This window comes from Tinamus guttatus, unplaced genomic scaffold (assembly GCF_059628265.1).
Source record: "Tinamus guttatus ecotype Peru unplaced genomic scaffold, ASM5962826v1 Tinamus_guttatus_pri_ptg000472l, whole genome shotgun sequence".
In the NCBI taxonomy this organism is placed as follows: domain Eukaryota; kingdom Metazoa; phylum Chordata; class Aves; order Tinamiformes; family Tinamidae; genus Tinamus; species Tinamus guttatus.
In genome coordinates, this window is record NW_028289006.1 from 2,866,588 (window position 1) to 2,886,901 (window position 20,314).

Here is a 20,314-nt window from a genome sequence, read left to right on the forward strand (position 1 = left end):
ATTCCTTGCTGAAAGGTTGTGCAGAAGTACCAGCTATTAAGACTGAAGGTAGATAAGCAAAGGGTATTTCTAGTCCTGAGCAATAACCAGAGAGGAAAAAAAAGAAGCCTCCAGCTTGCTTCCCCAGCCTCGACTTCACATCACAACTGGATAACACAGTTGAATCTCATCTAATCAGCTTTTCTCCCTCCTCAAGGAAGCAGCCCTATCTGCACAATCTAACAACACTAATCATATTTGGAAAGTTTTGTAAGACTACAGGGCATGTTTTCAGTTTCTGTAGAGCCTTCTGAGCACCCTTCTATCGATCTCTGCCTTTCTGAAAGGCAGAGTGCCCATCTTCAGGCACCTACTCAAAGATGACTGACAATACTCAGTAATAACTAGCACCAAGCCAGGGCTGACAGCTGCTCACAAACACAGAGCTGATGAATTTGTTGCTAAATTCTTACAGAAATTGAAGTGTTATGATTGAAGTGTTATCAGTTTAAGGTTGATTTTTCTATTCCCTCTACATACTCTTTCTTTTTCCTTCCCCTACACAAAAGCAGCTTTTACATTTGCTCTTTTCCCATCTACCAAAATGCCACCCATACTCAGCTTAGGGAAATAGCCACTTTTGAGATGCTTCCAGACAATTTTAGACTAACATGATGAACTTAACCTGACTTGCCCAGTTGATCACTCCTTCCATGTTCTTGCTGAAGGTACTCTTACTAGCATTAAATCCATTAGCTATCTGCAGTTGACTTTTTGATGATGGAAGTAGAGAGAACATCTTAAGCAATTTTATCAAAATAAAAACTTTTTTGATGAGGCAGGTCATCGAGCCAATCCTCTCAGGTGTCCCCTGATTTTTTTTTTTCTCTGTCAAGTTACATTACTGTTATGCTCATTCCTAGTTACACTTCATTTTCTGTCTTGGCTTTTTCCTTTTGTCTTTACAGGTTTGTACTACACTTTCATATTTGTTCTCTATAATCTGACCTAGCTCTCATTTTAGAACAGCTGTGATACAGCTGTGTAGAGTCAGCACAGGCAAATGCCTAAAATCCTTAACTCATTTTAGGTCAAAAAGAAGCCATCTTTAACTAACACTAAGAACAATTTCTTTAAAGACAGAGCAGTTGTGCTCTCAAAAACAAAACACCATCTGCCAAGCCTATTTTTGAGGAGGAAGAGGAAGCAGACCCCAGCATCAGGAAGGTTTTAGAAGGCTCCCATTCAATAGATGCAACTAGGGGAACAAGGATGTTCCCATGGTTGCCTGTCAAAGTCAAGAGCAAGATGTGCAAGTATGAAGTGCTCACCTCTGGATCTGCTAGGCGCTGAGATAGCCCTACCACAAAGACAAGGTTCTTCTGTACAACCCGTACACTGGCCAAATGTTTGCGGTTCTCTGATATCTTCTGTTTCCTCTCGTTTTGTTTCTGTTTCTTTTCATTTTTTATCCTTTGCAGCTCCTCCTGGGAGAGTGGTTTGTACACTGCTGGATCTTCTGGGTATGGCTAAATACAATAAACATCATTAAAAACAACCCAATTAAGAAACAATATGCCTAAAAAACATGAATCCTGCTGTTCTAACACAAGCTTCCATGCTATGTTATCCTCTTATAATTGTTATGGTTAGCCACATTTATAAAAGTAATATACTCGGTCTTGAGGGTGGGAAGGAGGAGGCATCTTGTGTAATTTTCATAGAATTCTCTTACTTGCCAATTTAATACTGAAGCTACCAAGATCTGCATTCTGCTGCCTAGTCTGTTAACGCTAAGAACAAAGACAACTTGAGAGTCAATAAAACCTATTGAGATTTTATTAACAAAGCAGAGTAAGCAAGGTAAAAGGCAAGGCCCTGAATACTCACGTTGTCCAATACAGATGTAAATAATTTAAGTGTAGTAAAAAAAAGAACAAAAATACACAAAAGAAAACATGGAATAAGGGTAGTAGTGGAAAAATATATATATATCAAAATACAACTGCAATCAGGGACCTAAAGTCAAGACATCACCATTATATGGCTCGGTCTTCACATCATTAACTTCTCCCAGTGAAGAGAGAGGTTCCAATCCAGCTATTTCATTGCATTATATCTATATTCTCGCCATGTTTGTGTATTGGTTTGTAGCTTGTAGCTTTCTGGAACAAAGTTATATTTTCAACCTCAAGATCATCATCTACAGATAGCTCCTCCAAAACAGACACAACACTTATGCTTTTTAATCTCAAGAGGAAGTAGCAAAAACAAAACAACATCCTCGGAGTTACCTATCAAGACTGTTCTAGTCATCTGGAAGATGCATCCATTGAGTAAAAGGCAGTTTCAGTCTTGTAAACTGTAGCACATATTACTCCTCAAAGCAGTCCTATATTCCTTACCTTTCCCACTTTTTCCATATTGAAAAGTTAGGTTTCATGCTTCTAAATAAAGCAATACTAAGCACAGAAGAAGATATATAAAGATATATAAAAATAATTATTTCTAAACCAAGTTGAGTTCTGAGTGTAATATTTAGTTCCAAGTTAGAGGAGTGTAAGAGATGGGCATTAATGCAAGGAATTTAGGTAAGTTCTTCCCCTGAACTACCATAATCAAAGAGCTTACGGTATAGATCCAGAAATAAATTTAATTTCCCCCCCTACTGCCCACTGTTAATAGTAACACACAAAATTAATCATACTACATGGCTTGACCTGGGGAAATCTACAGGAGCAGATTAAGGGAAGGCTAGGTTAAAAGCATCGATTTCTCAACTGCATGGTGCAATTGGAAGGGCCATCAAGCACTTCACCCTGATAACGTTCTGAGAACATCCCCAAAGATAAATTTTAGCATTAGAAGACAGAAGAGTTTATAGTCCAGCATCTTGATGCTGCACTTGAGACACCTTCTGGAAATATGCTGCACTTGACTCCAGTAGATGGTGTCTAATGTTTCAACACAGAGTTCTACGAAACACATGAAACGTTTTTATTAGCACTTAGGAGTGTAAGCTCCTAAGATATCTAGGCATTAGCCAAAGGCACACATAAACCTCTCCCATGAAAATACAACATGGATTCAAGTTACCCTTAAAAACCAAACGTTTATCAAAAAGTTACGTTACTGAGCAGATTTCACTTGATGTATTGGAAGAACAGCAACACTCCGCATTAGTAAGGTCATTTTAAATTAGAGACATCCATTATTTTGAGTTTTGTTGCAACAAATGCACCTCAAGAGGACTTTAGAGAAAAGCAGCAAAATAATTCTAGAAGGCATTTCATTTACGTAAAGACCTTATCAAAGTCTGTGCAAGTCAAACACATAGCATACAGGATGCTGTTTTGTTCTAAGGGAGAGAGACTGCACCAGCAAAGAGAAAATTTGTTCTGTGATCACGGTCAACCACAGTTCAGCTAGGAATGGGAAAAGAAGGGCACCTGCACAAGGTAGATGCAGTTCCAAAAATAAAATGGTTTGCTCTACACAAAGTGTGGCAGTATCTTCCCCACAAGCCATCTTTTTACAAACACAGTACCTCCTCCAAACCGCATACTATAGAAGTCAAAGCCCTCAAGCATCCTGTTCACTGCTACTGCACAAGAAATGAATAAATTGGTGGCTTGGTAAGGCCTCTGGAGATCCAACAGAGTCTCAAAGTTCACCTGCTTCTTTCTTGCCAGATATAACCACATTTGGAGCATATTCTTGAGTGAGAAGCAGGTTAAAGAGCATGTTCCTCCTCTGCACAGCAATTTGCTGCTGGATGTCCTGAATATTGGTTGGGAAGCATTCATAGTTAACTGAGGTAAAAGGTCAAGCAAACCATTTTGCTCTCCACAATAGAACTAGTAGTTTGTACAGCAGAGTATGGAGGCTGCTCGGAGGAACAGGACTAACAGCAACAGTAACTTCAGAATTAGGGGAAGAAAAAGAGCTTATATGAGACCATCTGAATAAAGATTTCAATAACTAAGCAGCACCAGCAACTGATTTGCCACCCTAAATAACAGTATGTATTTGGGCAGCATGACGATCATAAGTTTTCAGTGGATACTGCAGAGGTATATTATGTATGAAATGTTTCATGCACATATTTTACTTATGACCAGTGCTTCTAAGGAATATGGACAGTTGGGTATCTTGACATGCAAGAGCTACAGAAGAACCTACGCATGTTTTCTCACTCTCAGGCATAAATCAGAACATCAATTCTTAGACAATTCTCCCATTTGATAGTATGAGGTAACAAGACAGCTTGTGTGTTTAAAAGGGGAGAAAGGCTGGTAAAAGCAGAGCACCAGAACCTGTTCCTTTTGAATGCAGATCTAAAGGCATTCTACAGATATACAGAGTGACTGCTTCCCAGCGATGAAGCTCCACAGCTCAGAGGATGGCTCGGCTACAGGCAGAGCACTCGCCAAAAGCAGGGGGAATGGGGCGCGGGAAGCCAGGCGCCCAGGCACAGCCAGTGACTTGTTGGTGTCTCTCAGTATCACACCATCCTCTCGGCTCTGTCCAACAACACTATGAAAAAGTGAGAAGGCAGCTATCAAACTCACAAGTCTTGAACAGCAAAAGCGGCCAGACTTCAAGGACGTACCATTAGAGATGACAACCCTAGGCACACCTAAGACAAGCACGAATTCTATTTTGTATGGGGTAAAACAAGGGACTAGATGTTCCTGACGGCTAACAGGCAAAACAAAAAGCAATTACAGTTACTATCACAGATGCCTTAGCTAGTAGAGAATTTGAAATGCAGGAAGAGTAGCCAGGTTAAATGTTGACTTAGATATTTTCAGGTGTAGAAGGTAGAGATGCCAACACCTCTGATTCACTGACTAAATTCAGCAGACATTCCTCCTGAGTTATAAATCCTCTTCAGCAAAAACCATGAAAAGCACCTGAACAAGAAGTGTCAACATGCAAAAATGACCAGACTTAAGTTCACACTAACTGCAAGTTGCTGGTAGTCTCCTAAGTACTTCATCAAAAAAAAAAAAAGAAAAAAAAAAAGAATATCTCTTCCGCAGTCTTGTTTCTTTAATCAGAGGTGGCCCTTGGTGATTTCTTAGTCTTCCTGACTAAGTTTTTTTTGTATCATATAAAGTTTCTCTGTTCTTCTTCTCCTCTCCAGACTTTCCCTCCCACATTTTCCCAATTGTTGAAAGTAGAGCTGGGTTTTATCTGGATGGGGTCACATTCCTTCCACATAATGGATGTACCAACATTTTCCAGTTGTTTCCTTGCTACCAAATACGTTCTGAAATGAAAAAAAAACACAAAAAGTTAAAGGTTTATGTATAGTGTGCACCACACTTGTTATATCAAGAATCAAAAGTAGTGATATCCTATATATTTCTGAATATCAATTGTTTTACCAAGCAGACCAGTTTCCTCCAGTGCTTTTAATCCTACTGCTGACATTTGAGGATTGTACACTTAAAACAGGTATTACCTTCACATGGAGACAGGAGGAGTGTGCCCAAGAGGGGAATACAGATTTATGACCAAGAAACTAATAGATTTACTATTTTTAGCCACCTCCAACAGAAGGTTGCATCCTTACATCAAGGAATTGGAAAATATGACAAAAGCCATACCCCAAGAACAGCATAGCAAACAGTGAATCAAATTATATATTTTGGTGGAAGGACAAAGCAATAAAGAAATGGGAAGGAGTCGGACTAATCTTCTCTTTCCACCATCCCCTTACTATTGGAACTATTCCATTTGGAATAGTTAGAAGTGGCAGCAACTGGCATTAAGATCTGGTATCCATGCTATATCAAAGCAACCTAGGTGACACACACCATTATAACATACACTACCTTGGCAGCTGGATTTTAAAGAGGCAAAAACGTCATTGCATTTATATAGCTTTACAACTGGAAATCAGTGAGTCTACCGATAGTAAAGCCGCCTTTGGCTACTAAAATATATACATATATATTTATTTCCTCTCACATAGTAAGACCTATCCAACCTATGGCAAAAATCCATCCTTAAGAATTCCCAGTCAATCTGTTTTAGCATGTACTTTTCTGAGCTCTCCCCTCTAACCCTTTCAGCACAGAACCCTGGATACAAAAGCTCTTGATTGTACCTCTCCACAGACTAGTGGTGAAAACATTAGAGAACCTGCATTACACTGTGTCCTTAGAAAACTGCTGACTGGGCTATCAGTTGTGCAAAATATGCAGAAGCAAAATGAACTGTTCCTATACATATATTGCAGTGGAGTTAACTAGAGCACCTTGCATTGGCATACATGTTAAAAACATGATATATATGTTGAGGACACAGTAACCATTATGAAGTCGGCTGCAAAAATTTTACTGTTTGGACATTTTCTGCATTTCAGTATTTTAAGTGATCAACACCAAGAAACAATTGTTGTATGAATTAGAGAAATCACTTAGACACACAGATAGAGAGAGACACACTCCACAAAGACACATACCTTGTTTAGAGGTCCAGAGGGTCCAGCACACTTCAAAGGGTGGCATCATCACAGACTCCAGATTGCACAGTTCATGGCAGCAGTGAAGAAATGATTTATTGCCAGGATCTCAACAGGATTTTCAGTCTACAACATCCATCTCTGTACCACAGAAGTAATAGTGTCCTCACTCTCCACAGACCTTCTACAATCCAGCGATACAGCTGCAGCTCTGCTTAAGACCATCTTGTAGTCCGTGGATGAAGAAAGTATCAAAGGCATGATCCTGATCCATGGTGGAAAAGGTCTCCCGGCATGGTTGGCACTTCATTCTCGTTACAGTGCACCTTCACTCATTCTGCCTTTTCTCCCAGAACTGCTTTGCCTGAGCAAACTGTATCCAGGGTAGCAAAAGACTTGCACACGAAGGTGTACACGAGATTATTCCACATTACAGGGCCCAGCGGTAGCAGCGTCCATATTTCAAAGAATCCACAGATGCCCAGAGACAGTGAACAGCATACTGCTTCTGTGATTTTGCAGATATATTCCAATAACTTCCAAATATGAACAGGCATAGAAGAACCATGTAATTGGTGGCAAAAAGTAGTACAGTAGATCCAGGTATGTGAAGCAACTTAGACTAGGAAACTCCACAAATCTTGTATTTGTACCAGCAGGATGGAAGCGTGCTTGTACTATGAACATTATTACACAACATTTGCCCTCTACAGCAGATATCGCATGTGGCAACTCAACTGGTTGATGACAGATGGATCTTCTTTGTAGAACATAAAGCTCAAATACTGGAGCAAATCTGTGCAGTTTGTTAACAAAGTGTATGTTGCTGTGGAACAGTCTTCAAGCTTGCAAAGTCATCCAAACACAGGTTAGCCGTGATAGCTCTAGTGTAGCCAAAGCCCAAGAGAACAGGAAGAAATAAGACTGGAAGTGCTTCTAGAAAGCTGGGGCAGTGAATGCTAATAGTCAGATCAAATAGGACTACTCAGGGCCTCAAAAAAGAGCTAGAATCAATGTAATATGAGATAGGGAGCCAAAGGCATAGATTGAGAGGATCACAGTTGAACAGCAGGACAAAGAGGGGACAAAGGTAGCTAGGATTACAAAAAGAGAATGGCAAGGACCAATCATATTGGGAGAGAAAGATATATCAGAGTCAAAGGAAAGGAGATACTGAGAAAAGTTTATCAAACACTGAAGAAAAGTAATAGGGTTAAGCAAAACACTAAATGGAGGGGAAAAAGATTCAAAGGAAAAAGCAGGCAACTTAGGGAAGCTGAAGTTTATGACTGTGGCCAAAAAAAAGAGTATCGTCTGGACATCAATTAACAGATAGGGAGAAGTGTGACCCTCAAAGTACTACCTTTAAGCATCGGGCAACAAGGAAAGCACACTAGATGAGTAGACTTAGCCTAGATTTGAAAAGTTTAAGTTAAACATCATTGGATATATTTTTCCAAAGGATTTACATGTTTAGAGTCCAGAAATTATCGATAAAGCTCTGGTGCCATAAACAGAACAAGCAGGTGCTTTCTGAGCTGGCCTCTGGCAGCTCTTCTAATTTAGCTGAACCTCAGGCTTCAGCAAAGCCCTGATGCTGGAATTGTCACGGTCTTTCCTGAAAAGGCTCTGGCAATGCATCAACACCCCAACTCCCAGCATTTAGTGACAGTTCTCCCAACATCAGCAAGCCTTGGTTCTGATCCACAGCTTCCTCTATTAATCCAGTTCTGAATTAACAAAACAAGACTAGGAGTTGCACAACAGCTTCAACACATGTGCAGACAGAATCTGCAAGGTCCAACACCTCACCCTCGATCTAGGCCAGTATTAGAAGAACGTATCCCAAAGGAAAAGGGTGTCTCTTGTACCAACACAATGCAAGAGCCTTGTGATACATGCAAGACAAGCTGCTGATCCAGGATATTTACCTTTCTGCAAGCAGGACAAAGTCCATTCTCATCAGTGCGGATACGATGCCAACAGAAACGACATATTTGGTAGCCACAGGTGCAAGGGAAGAAGTTGATGTCATCAATCTCCAGAGGCTCCATGCAAAGGGGGCATTCCACAGGGTCTTCCTTAGCATCAGGGCTGCGAGACATCTTTATATGTTCGCAGAGCAGCAAAAGTTTATAATAACTTAATGGAGCACAAAGGTCAGCACTTGAAGGTCTGTAAGAAAATTTAAAAAAAAGAAAAAAGAAAACTTTCACTGCTTTGTCCATATCATATAGCTTTGCATCTTTTAACAGTTTTCGATCCCCTGCTGGTTTCTTTCTCTCCACACAAATTATCTACTAACTTGCAAGTTACTTAACAAGCCTTAGTGTCTCACTCTTACAAGTCCCACAGGTAGATTATTCATAATGTACCTTCCTCCTGAGACAACTGGGCAAGTACTTCTTTGATAGTTTACTAGCCTCTTTATGCTTCAAGATGTACAGTTGCATACAAATGTTTAACTGCGAGCATCATACACTGGTTCTGTCTTGTCAGCTCCACTTAGGGAGTCCTTTCAGTCTTCTACTAATTCAAAATTGAATCCTTGAACCCAGAACTTCACGCTTGGGAGCGATTAATTCCTTAGCTCAAATGTTTGGAACAATTTTTAGGTCATCCACTGGGACATTTCAGTAGGGGTACAGCATTATCAAAAACAGAAGAACAATGAAAGCTTCTTACATAGAAGAATTCATTTCTTTGTTCCTCCTGTTTTTCAGGTCCAGAGACTGATCTCTGAGACTAGTCATAAGACTACGTTTTAAACAGTGTTTGCCAAGATTTGTCTTGGCACAGACGCACAATTTTCTACACATATCAGACAACTTTCGTTGACTCATTTAGGCTTTTCATCACCATCAAATCTACAAGGCCAATATATGTGTGTGCCTGAAACAACCTATCAAAACTTCAACTTAGAATGCAGACACAACAAGCAAATTCTCAATCATCATTTTGAAAGGAAAAAAAGTTCAGGTAACCATTTTCTTAAATACAATCCTTCTAGCATACTCCCATTTTGTCAGTTAAAAATTCAAATATCCAGAACTGTAATTTACAGGGAGGAAAAGCTATGAGTATCTTGGGTCTGTATGCATTTTGTTTTGAGCATGAACACTTTTTTATCTCACCAAGAAGCTGTCCTGACCTGCTGCAGGAGACAGGTCTGCTGCACGCAGGTCTCAGGGAAAGAATAAAAGAAAAACAGTTGGATTTGCATGGCTCTTTTAGAGCCGGGGGAAAAAAAAAAAAAAAAAAAAAAACACCACTAGACACCAACTGAAATGAAATGACTAAGTGGTGTGTCTGCTACACCTGCCCCAAACATCGAAAAAGATCCAAACTTTTTATAGCTTTGCATTTCAGAAGTAGCCTTGGTCAGAAAGCTACAAATATAGCATGAAATTTCACATTAAGCAGAAAGAGTAGAAAGTTTCTTAAAATCACAGACTAATCTCCAGTTCCCCAAAAAAAAAATGTTATGCAGATAAAACTACAATTTAACCACACACAATCTGGAATCTCCTCTACTTTCCCAGGGAGTTTTGTTTCACTTCTACCTGAAAGCTGCTGGAAAGGGTACTCTCCAATCCCTTCCCAGCCCTTTAGGAGCAACTCTACAGATAAACCTTCACATCCAACTGTTTGGTATTTACTCCTGCTGTTGGAAGCAAGAGGGTTGAGTGTTTTGAGACCAAACCATTACTCAGATCAGTGTGTACCACAGTCCAACTCTGTGGTCTTCCCTATCATCTGTCGAACACTAGCCCCACCACCGAAATGCGTCACATTCATGGCCATGCACATTCTAATGATGCTTGCTTGTCTATCTGCTAAAGCCCACACAGTTCCAGATGAAATCAGGACCTGGCACTCTACAGAAAGGATCAATTCAGCCTCAGTCTGCAGTGGCTGTCCCTGTCCCACACCTTCCTCTGGGGACAGAAATTCTGCAACTAGCCAGAGGAGTCTCCCAAGGAGAAGGGGCACATCCATTCCCATGAACCCCAATATGACACACATAGCAGTGGGGACAAAGTGGGAACTAGGATGTAGCTTTGTATGGGACAAGTCACAGCCTGGCCACGTTAACCATCGCTCACAAGCAGATACCAGCAGCACAGTCCAACTGCAGTCTCGACTAGGACTTCCTACCTTCGCCTGGTAGGGAGGAGAGCCCATAGGTATGAAGTGCAACCCTGGCAAACATACAGCACCGCGAGGAGGAACATTTCCCAGTTCCGTTACATGCTGACTTGAAAGTAAAGGTGAAGGAAAGGGTTCTAGATGCAGTAATCACTCCGTCCCTATGCAGCAGTAACAACACTGCCTGCTTCCTGACCTTTGCAATGATCCATATCAAAAAGTTACCAAAGTCATTACTTTTTTTCTGGTGTACCACAGTTACTTAAAACAGGCCTCCAAATCAGGTTACGAGGGGTTATCAGTGCTTTACCGAAAGAACACCAGCAGAATCGGAGGTGAAAGAAGGAAAAGAGGATTAGTTTGCTCAGCAGCTCTGTCTTGTATTTAAGGACACGTTACCACTGGCAGAGGGGTGAGGGAGATTAGGAAAGGGCCAGAGTACACTATTTCATTGCTTTTTATGCAGATTGTACACACCTCTACAGCAATTGTTATTTTAATAAACTTAATTTGCATGTAGAAAACGCAAAACATGGACTTCACACATTTGTGTAACAGCCAAACCATTCCCATATGAAAATGGCTTTAAACGGAAGCATGCTGTGAACTGCTGAGATTTTCCTCGGTTCAGATTTCACTTCACCACACACTAGGGCAGCAGGCAAAGAGCAAGTTGTGCTCAACCGTGTGCTCCTTCCTTGGCTCATTCAGCACCTCTATGCCTACCAAAATGTTGGAATAAAGCTGCAGTACCAGCACTAGTGAAACCGGAGCTAGGAAAAAAAAAAAAAAAAAAAAAAAAAACACACACCCTTCAGTCATCACAGCAAAGCTACAGAATTATGAAGTTACGATTTGGAATCTCTGCCGCTAAATGTCATCTGCTCACAAGGGAGAAAAAAGTGACATATTAGCGAGTGCCTCTGGGATACGCAGACAAGCTCTCTAACAAAACTGCAACATGATTAACATTTATGAGCTGTTTAAGTTAACACTTAAGAGTTCAGCAGCTGCTAGCAATAATGCCAATAGCTTGCCTCAGTCAGCAAATGGCCTGTTATTTTACAACAAGGAGTAAAGAGCAGCTGTGCGCCATGTTTTTCGAAACTAAATAAAAAGAAATATTTATTTATGTGGGTAAAGACCGTTCAAGCATCCCATTCAGGGATTCTCCACTGAAGTGCATCTCCATTTCAGCGGAGCTTATATCCCGGGGACTGGGCGCCACATTCGCACCAAAAGCAGTGCTTGTTTCTCCAAAATGAAAAAATAAATGGCAGGCAACACTAAGCACTGTTCATGTAGCACTACCAAGAAATGCAACATAACTAGTCAGCTCTAAGGTTATTTCAAACTGTTCTCACAAAAACATCACTTAAAATTGTCATCACAGGAGAACTAAGGCAGTGAGAGTAAAAAGTCAAAGCTAAAACCCAATCAATCAATCCCGAGTATTCTGTCTTTAGAGTCACCTTCAAAGAGACTGAATTAACTGCATCTTGGGAGCAGAGCAGGAAGGTTGTGCACTCACAAAACACAGCCAGCAAGGAGCTGGCCATGCAGTTTCCACAACATTGACAACTGCAAGGAAACAGGGCTCCAGCAGTTCCCCATCCTGTTTACACAAGACTGGGCCAAAATTTTACATATACAACCAGAGGTGGACAGTGTCCAGCAGTGTCTTACATGTAGCCAATTTGCAATAGGTAACACAAGCTGAATAGAAACCTAATTAGTTGGCCTGGAAGAAGTGAAGAGACACGTGATTATACATAGTTCTCTTTCTCCAAAGTACTCAAATTGAAAATGATATTTTTTCTCTAACTTCTAGAAGTGTTTACTTGGGGGATTTGACAGCTGTGTCTAGTCAGCTTCACCATAGAACCGTTTCGTTCAATGAAATCCTCAGGATTTTGAAGTTGAAAACACATATCCTATTATTTGAGAGTACTGATCTGAATAATTTCCCTTATAATATAGGGTACTAATTTTAGTTTATTTAGAATACACACACCAATTTTTTTCCCTCCTATTTACTTGACGTGACCAAGCCTAGCTTACAGTAGTTTATGTTCCGCAAGTAAGTCTAAAAGAGGTCTTAAAAAAAGGGCAGGTGAAAAACAGCTAGCTTCCTAATCACATCAAACATCTCTGCTTGCTGACAGTTCATTCCATTTAAAAGAAGCAAGAGAGAAAAAAAAAAAGTACCTCAAATTTTAAGTTCTCTGTCAAGAGGCCCCACAGGACATAGGCACATTCTTCTTAGCTGCACAAGAAAACGGATTCTGCCTTTCAGTGCAGTCAAAGCACTGAAGTCAAAAATGAAGTCAAGAAAAACTGAAAGAAAGACTTGCACTCCCCAAAATATTTAGAGGCTCAGGCCTTCTTGAAGGAGAGGAAAAAAAAAAAAAAAAAAAAAAAAAAGGTATGTGTTAGCTAATGTTTCACTTAAAGTTCAAACATACCTGACACTTGAAGTGAAACAGGTCGGAGTCTATCCACTAAACCTTTAGCAATGGTTTGTCAAACTTATGCAAACAGAAACTCATACATTTGTTTCCATAGCCTTGTATCTTTTGAAAGTCATTAGCACCTGAAAAGTCTCAAAACTGAACTGTGGATCCTGCCTGTGTAACATCACAAAAGAGCAAATCCCCTAGAAATTCCCCTTCTCGTTGTTCTGAAGTATCAACCCCCTTTCCAAAGTCTCTCTGCCACTCAAAATCCAGGGGTAGAAAGACAGGTAGAACGTAAGACAATGCTATAATGGAATATCCTGTGGCTCGATTAAGCAGAGCAACAGCAGTTTTCTCAGCACAGCACCCCCCTCCATGCAGGGCAAGGGAACACCAGCCTTTCTCTCGATGCCTTTGGATTATATCCCTCCCCGGTAACTCCACCGATAGGAAAGCTGCCTATATCTTTTTGACTCTGAAAGCAAAAGCTGCCACTTCATATTACAGTAACCAACTCAAAGTTTGCATGCAAACCTCCTCCACAGATGGTTGCACGAAAAAGTCTATTTTGGGGAAAAAAAAGCCCACACAAACAAACACAATCAAGAACTGACGAAGATTCAACAAGTTTTTCAGGGTCTCACAGAAAGTCTGTTTCAGAAAAATATCAAATATGTATGTTCCACATCACAGACAAGTCCCCTAGTTATTAACATATCTAGTCTTAATTAGGTCATCCATATAATACAGAAAAAAAAACAGGAAACTCATACCTCCTAGCATGCATGCTACACATCTTGTCCGTAGCTTTTTGAAATGGTAGGAAAGGAGGACCATTCCTTTCTCCCACCACCTCTTCCTTCTGCCCAGTCTACAGCAATATTTTAGGCACCTGGTTAGCACCACTTAATCAGGAGACTACGAGCAGAGGCACTGAAGACAGGCTGTACTTAAAGCTTTATGGCACTGCTGCTGACACAGAATAAGGACACTTTCGTGGCAAGGCAGCAAGCTCCCCAATGCCCTCAAGTTAATTTTCATCTGAGACAGAGGGAAGGCTCATTTCCTACTTTTTTTTTTCTGACAACGCTGAATATCTAAAGCAGGCTGCACTAGGAACTGTGAAATCTTGCTCAGTAATAGCACATGCTGCTTGGTGTCATGTCTCCTCTCTGGATTAATAAGGTTTGTTCATTCATTCTGTGGTCTGCAGCAACACTTTGATCACAATACAATCAGCACATAAGAAAAGAAAGAAGTGAACTGAGTCCGTATGTCTAGAAAGTATTAGCAGGAATCAGGGAGCCAGTTAACTATTTCTAAACTCAATGTTATACTGACTAGCATCGGGCCCAATTTACCTGAAGGAAGTCAAAATTAAGTCTTTAGAGATTCCTCCACTTTAAGCCTCCCTAGAAGGTCTTAAATGGTTCCCTGTTGTGCGCAACTTCAGACTGTAGCCATTCCTTCCCATCCTCAAACCATCACTCTGAATACTGCCAGGGTAAGCATTTGTACTGCTGCTTCAACCAATACCTCCCCCTCTAAAAATACAAATAAAAGCCACCAACACCCCCTAACTTGATTCACGTAAATCAGTTCCCTCCCTGGCCACGTTGTTCACCCCATGGCCGCACAGAAGCCCAGGGCACAGGAAGAACAAGAGGCCGGGGAAGCAGCGTCTCCGGCAGCGCGTTGAGCAGCGCTGCAGAACTCGGCCAAAGGCACCACCGGCAGCTCCCAACGCCGCCGCCTCAGTGCGCCCTGATAACCAAGACACAAGAGTCAGGTGCCACCTGCTAAATGAAAGGCAAGCTCATCATTCTTCACAAGCCCGCTGTGAACAAACTATTTTAAGACAGCTACATGGCAAAAAAGTTATGTTCTATGAATAAGTGCTTTTCTATGAATAAGTGCATAACCAAGAATTGATCGCATTAGGCTTATTTTTAATCAGAGTCTGAAAGCCTTCATGCACAAAAGGCTACAGACTACCAATAAGGCTTGAGCACCAATCAAGAGAATGCTTCAATTACGACCAGTATCAAGATGTCAAATTTTATCTAGAGAGAAGGGAAAACTGCTCAAGTAAGATTCTTGCAAGTTTATCCACAAGCAAACAAAACTCTGGACACAATCATTCCACAAGAAAGCACCATCCCAAAACCTAACTTGATTCATTCAACAGAAGCAAAATATTGCTCTAAAATTGCCTAAATGCATTTCCCACATTCTTATCAGGACTGGAAGCTAATGTGGCTTCCTTTTATGTCCTCATCTGATTTCTTTTTATGTCTATTGCTCTACTATATTTTAACATGACAAGTCAAAAGCATTTAGGTAGTAAAGCAGAGGTGAACTGCACAATTATAAATTCAAGTATTTTAAAAGCCTGTGTCACAATAGTATCTGATTTTGGAATGAATATTTGACAACATGCACTTCCAAGTTCCCGTGAAGAGCAGGAGCTGCTCAAGCAACAAGTTAAAACCCCCTGGACAACAAGGGTACCATTCAGTTTCTTGAACTTCTCCTAAGCACCTACTACTAGTAGGTATCACAGAGGACCTAAATCAATAGGCTTACTGATCCTATAGCAACCACAGCTAGTCATAAAACAGGCTGGATAGGGAATGGATAGTCTTTATTCTGCTCGTGCAGCAGCCTTATTCTGCAAATTCCATTTTCCCCCTAACGCGAATTGCTACTGAGTGCTTACCAAAACTACATATATATATAAATATATACACACACATATATATAGGTTTTATCCTCTTTTTAAGCCAGTAAGGCATCAACAGGAATGGAAAACTGTACTTTCCAGGGATAGAAACAAATAGGCAAGCCCTAACATACTGATTTCCTCCATGTATGAGGTCTGGGCATATTGATTTCATCACAAAAGGATCACATTCTAGCACTGAAGATAAATCAGAAGAGCCCCGCTGCAAAAAGCAATGTGTTGCGAAAGACAGATGGCTTGGAGATTAACAGCTTCATTAAGGCATGTACATGCACCCATTTGTTTGCGATACGATAGTATTTAATTGCAGAGGCAGTCACTAATGCAATAGAGGGCACTCGGCATCTGCCTAGAGGACCCCAACAGGCGGGGGGTTTACGGCTAATACTGTTGAGCCACACACGCTCCTAGCAGCAAAGCACAGAAGTTGCAGCAGCAGCAAAGCGACTTCACTGAATTTAGTTTCCAAGTGTTCAACCAATTTTAAGGAGTTTTCCCTATATTTTTATCTACGAAGATTAAAACCCCTCAACTCTGGTGCCATCATGAGCAATTTTGAGGACACGCATTTGCTTCAGCTTCACTGGCGTGGTGACCTGCAGAACCAGGAATGTGGAACCGAAGCAGCTTAGTTATCTATGAATTTCTCATCCTTCCACTACCTTTTCTGCAGCATGCACTGACATACAGTCACCAAGGTTAAGACAAAGTGCAAGTTAAGCCTCCCCTCAACTTAAATTGATTTTAACTTTCTATCTGAAAGGCAGATTTTTCTACTGCTACCTACTGGAACATGTTCATGTTCAACAGCTCTCTTTCTAAAGACAGGTTGGAGAGGGGGATGGCTTTTTTTTTTTTTTTTTTTTTTTTCTTGTTGCTGTTTTTCCTGTTTGTATTTGTTTTAAACCAACTCAATGTAAGGACCTCCTTAAGGTGATGCTCTTCCAGGAGGTAGCATTTCTTTGATGCTTTGATAAAGATACACACATATTCAGTTAGTAGATAAGAACTGCCAAAATGACTTGCAGAAGGTAGGTTTAAGATTGAAAAGTGACCAAACGAGTCACTGATGCATGTCACAACACTTTAGAAATTACACACAAATTTTGTTTTTAAACCAGCGGAGTATGAAAAAGTATTAAACACTTAGACTTGCTTGTAACAGAAGACAATACATCTGCAAAACTTAAGTTACCCAAACATAGCACTCAGCAGTAGGTTATATCACCAAATCCTTCAGGATTTCAGAACTAGCATAGCGGATACTTGTTTTCATCTTCTGAGTTAACCCCCAAGCTTGTCCATCTAGAAGATGGAAAGAAAGGGTACTTCTAGTCAAAGTGGGCAAGCTACTGAACCAGTAAACTGACATAGCTCCACTGTGCCTGTGAGAAGAGTTGCTACAGCAGTTAGATTTCAGTCAGTTGGCTACTGAACTCGACTAGTAAAAGAATCAACACACAAAACACTATGTTGAATATTCTGCCTACCAGAGGAAGGATTGATTCAAGCGACTAAGATCATGGTTGAGATATAAATGTATGCCACTTTGCAAGCTGATTTTGATAGGAGTTTTTAATAAACTCATTTTAAGAGACACGACCTGAAATAAAGACCTTCTTTTAAAAGAAGTTACTGCTTTAAGTTTTGCTTTCCTAAGTTAGGCTCAATGTGCCACGTTAGTTCTTACCCCCACTCTTTGTCCAGCCCTTCAGCCCGCTCCTCCCTCTTGCCCCAGAAGCAGCTCAATTCTTCTTGCTCATCTCCTAGGCTGCCCTCTCACCATCTCTCACTTTCCACTGCTCTCTGATGCCCTTCAGCTTATTCACATTTTCCTAAGATGCCTTCATCCAAAAGGCAAGAAGGCCAGAATTTGCTCCAGGCTCTAGCTATAGTTTTTTAACAGTCTGTTTCTTTCTCTTTAGAGGGGGAGAGGTAAGAACATGTCATTTTGTAATGAAAACATCTTGTGCTAGCTTGTAGTAGACGGCATGCTTAATAATAAAAGTCAGTATTCCCAGATTCAATTATAAAGAAAGCTTAGTTCTGATGGACTTCAAAAGTGTTTAAAGAAAGACTGCCCAGAAATTCACATATGCGCATAGAAATCACCCCACCTATGGAGGCAAGACTGTATTTGAATGTAATCCACATTTTGCAATACTCTGCCTGCAGCCATTATCTTCTGGATGATTTACAGAAGTTTTTTGTTTGTTTTGTTTTTTTTTTTTTAACATGAACTCCAGCTGCACTAGTTCACATAAGCTTTATATCACAGCTGGTATTAACGTGAAAGGATGCCCATACTTCAGCGATGTTACTCTTGCAGCTCACTCAGGCACGGAACACCAACACAGAATGCTTAGAGGAAACACGTGGGATTTTAACAAAGCCTTCAGTGAAGGGCAGCTCAGCTTTGACTCACTCTTTGCATTTTCAAGGTGCAGCAACAACAAGACCGCTTTAGAAACCCTACTTTGCATGTCCAGCTGCATTCAAAAACTAATATAGTTGCACTATGCAGTATCAAAACCTGCATTCTGTTCATCAGTTCTCATATTCAGTGGAAAAAGAATTTTTAGCTAGACCCCCCTGCAAACAGATGCCCAGAGATTTTGAGTACTTAGTAGATAAATATTTATTAGCATACCTATTATCTGTTATTTGCCTCTGAAGCAGCAGCTTGGAGACTAGGCCTTCTACTGAAAGCATAGCTAAGTGAAATGCAACCTTAACTACAGCACACATTTTCCCTCTTTGAGTTTCCATGAAACTCAGATACCCCAAAATCTCAAGTTCAGTGGTATGTTTTGTTCTTAAGCCAAGAGAAGCCAGCATTTAAACACATGTGCTTCAGAAGGAATCTTGAAGATGATATCCAACATTAAAAATTGAAGCTGGGGAGAAGAAGGGGAAGAAGGGGATAAAACTGATCACATCAGAGCTGCATGCACCTATTAGCAGCACTGTACATATATATATATATACACACACACATATATAAAGATACACACATATTCAGTTAGTAGATAAGAACTGCCAAAATGACTTGCAGAAGGTAGGTTTAAGATTGAAAACTGGATGATCATAGACCATAGTTTGTCTCTACTTTCTAAATACCTCAGAGAAGCCATCTAAATTCCTCAATTCTTTCACATCAATCAGTTGTCACAGCAATACTAACTGATAGCAAAATAAAAAAGCAGGCCAGTCATATCAACACCTTAAGACTGAAGACAGGAAGTTTTCTGCTTATGCAAAATTTGGCAGAAATGCTGGGTTTTCCACCCCTTGTCTCCAGCTGAAAAGTCCCTTGAACATAACTCTTAATTCCACAATCTGCTTCAGGCGTTTGACACAGAAAGTGAAGTGCTGGAAAGGAAGTGAAATGTAAATCAGAGTACTAGGTCATCCTTCTTCAATATTAGCAAGACACAAATAAGACCGAATTAGTCACTCTGAAGCTTAACAACACAACTTATAACTTCAGAAATAAGGTATGGATGATCCAGCCAACATCAGTGACAATCTTACCACTCTATTCTGTAGCATCCTTGAAATCAGAAAAGCTTATGTGCAGACACCCAGCAATACTCGAGTGAATCTGAAGAGACAACACCTTTAAATAACTCTGATCAAAGCTCCTTATGCTTGCATGTAAAACTTGTTAGAAGTGACCTCCATGAATATGGTTATAGACTACATAATATTGGTTTGCTTTCTGCCCATCTTTGCAGTTCTGGTAGTTGTTCAACACTGTCAAGAGAAGACAAAAACTTGACCTTTAAGTACCATATACTGACAGATCTATTATATGGTTTTCAAGCACCCAATTTTAAACAACTGATATGAACCTCATACTAATTATTGTTTTCTTAACAATATTAGGCTTCTCATATTTTTCCATACTCTGCACAAGAACACATATATGGACTTAGTTTGGTTGGACTAGGGTGAAAGCACCAGAAGTAGTCCAGAATGGAGAAATCCGCACAGAAAAAGCCTTATGCAGCTCCTCTATAGGATGAGCAGTGATTCCAGCTTGAGTGCGTCTGTTCATCTCCAGTAATAAATGCAAAGCACTGAGTTCAGAAGAACAAAACCCCATTGCTGAGGCTCAGGCACTGCTCTGTGCCCACTGCTCCATCTTGAAACTCACTGGCAGCTGATACCAGAGAACAGGGAACTGGCATGAAGGATTCTGTATGACATATCGATTAATAAATCGACAGCCACATATGGCACTACAGGGAGCAGTCTTACGCTCTCAGCTGGTATTTTCCCTTAGTGTATTACAATAATTGTATCTCTCTTTCTTTCAAATTCCTTAAAGACAGTGCCTCAAAATCAGAAGCAGTCTGAAATCTGAAATCAAGCAGTCAAGGAGCAGTAACAGCAGCTTGGATGTCTGCACACTTCACGGGATTACTGCTTGCTACCACATAAGTAGATTTGTCAGAATCATCGATCTTACCTTGCAATGTGTGTTAAACTGACTTCGAGCCATATATA

At 40.5% G+C, this 20,314-nt stretch overlaps 1 protein-coding gene across 6 annotated transcripts in view; it reads right to left on the reverse strand.

The window, feature by feature from the left end:
• The window catches only part of CNOT4 (CCR4-NOT transcription complex subunit 4), a 71,910-nt gene that overhangs the window by 31,098 nt on the left and 20,498 nt on the right, over positions 1–20,314 (reverse strand). For 5 of the 6 annotated variants that reach the window (XM_010212896.2, XM_010212893.2, XM_088532877.1 and 2 more), the window contains exons 1-2: positions 8,386–8,643; positions 1,311–1,508 (exon numbers count right to left, since the gene is read on the reverse strand). In XM_010212896.2, coding sequence (XP_010211198.2) covers positions 1,311–1,508; positions 8,386–8,559 — 372 coding nt within the window. In that variant the 5' untranslated portion in view covers positions 8,560–8,643. Of the gene's footprint in view, positions 1–1,310; positions 1,509–8,385; positions 8,644–20,314 lie in introns of those variants that run through there. The other variant, XM_088532876.1, reaches the window with a different exon arrangement.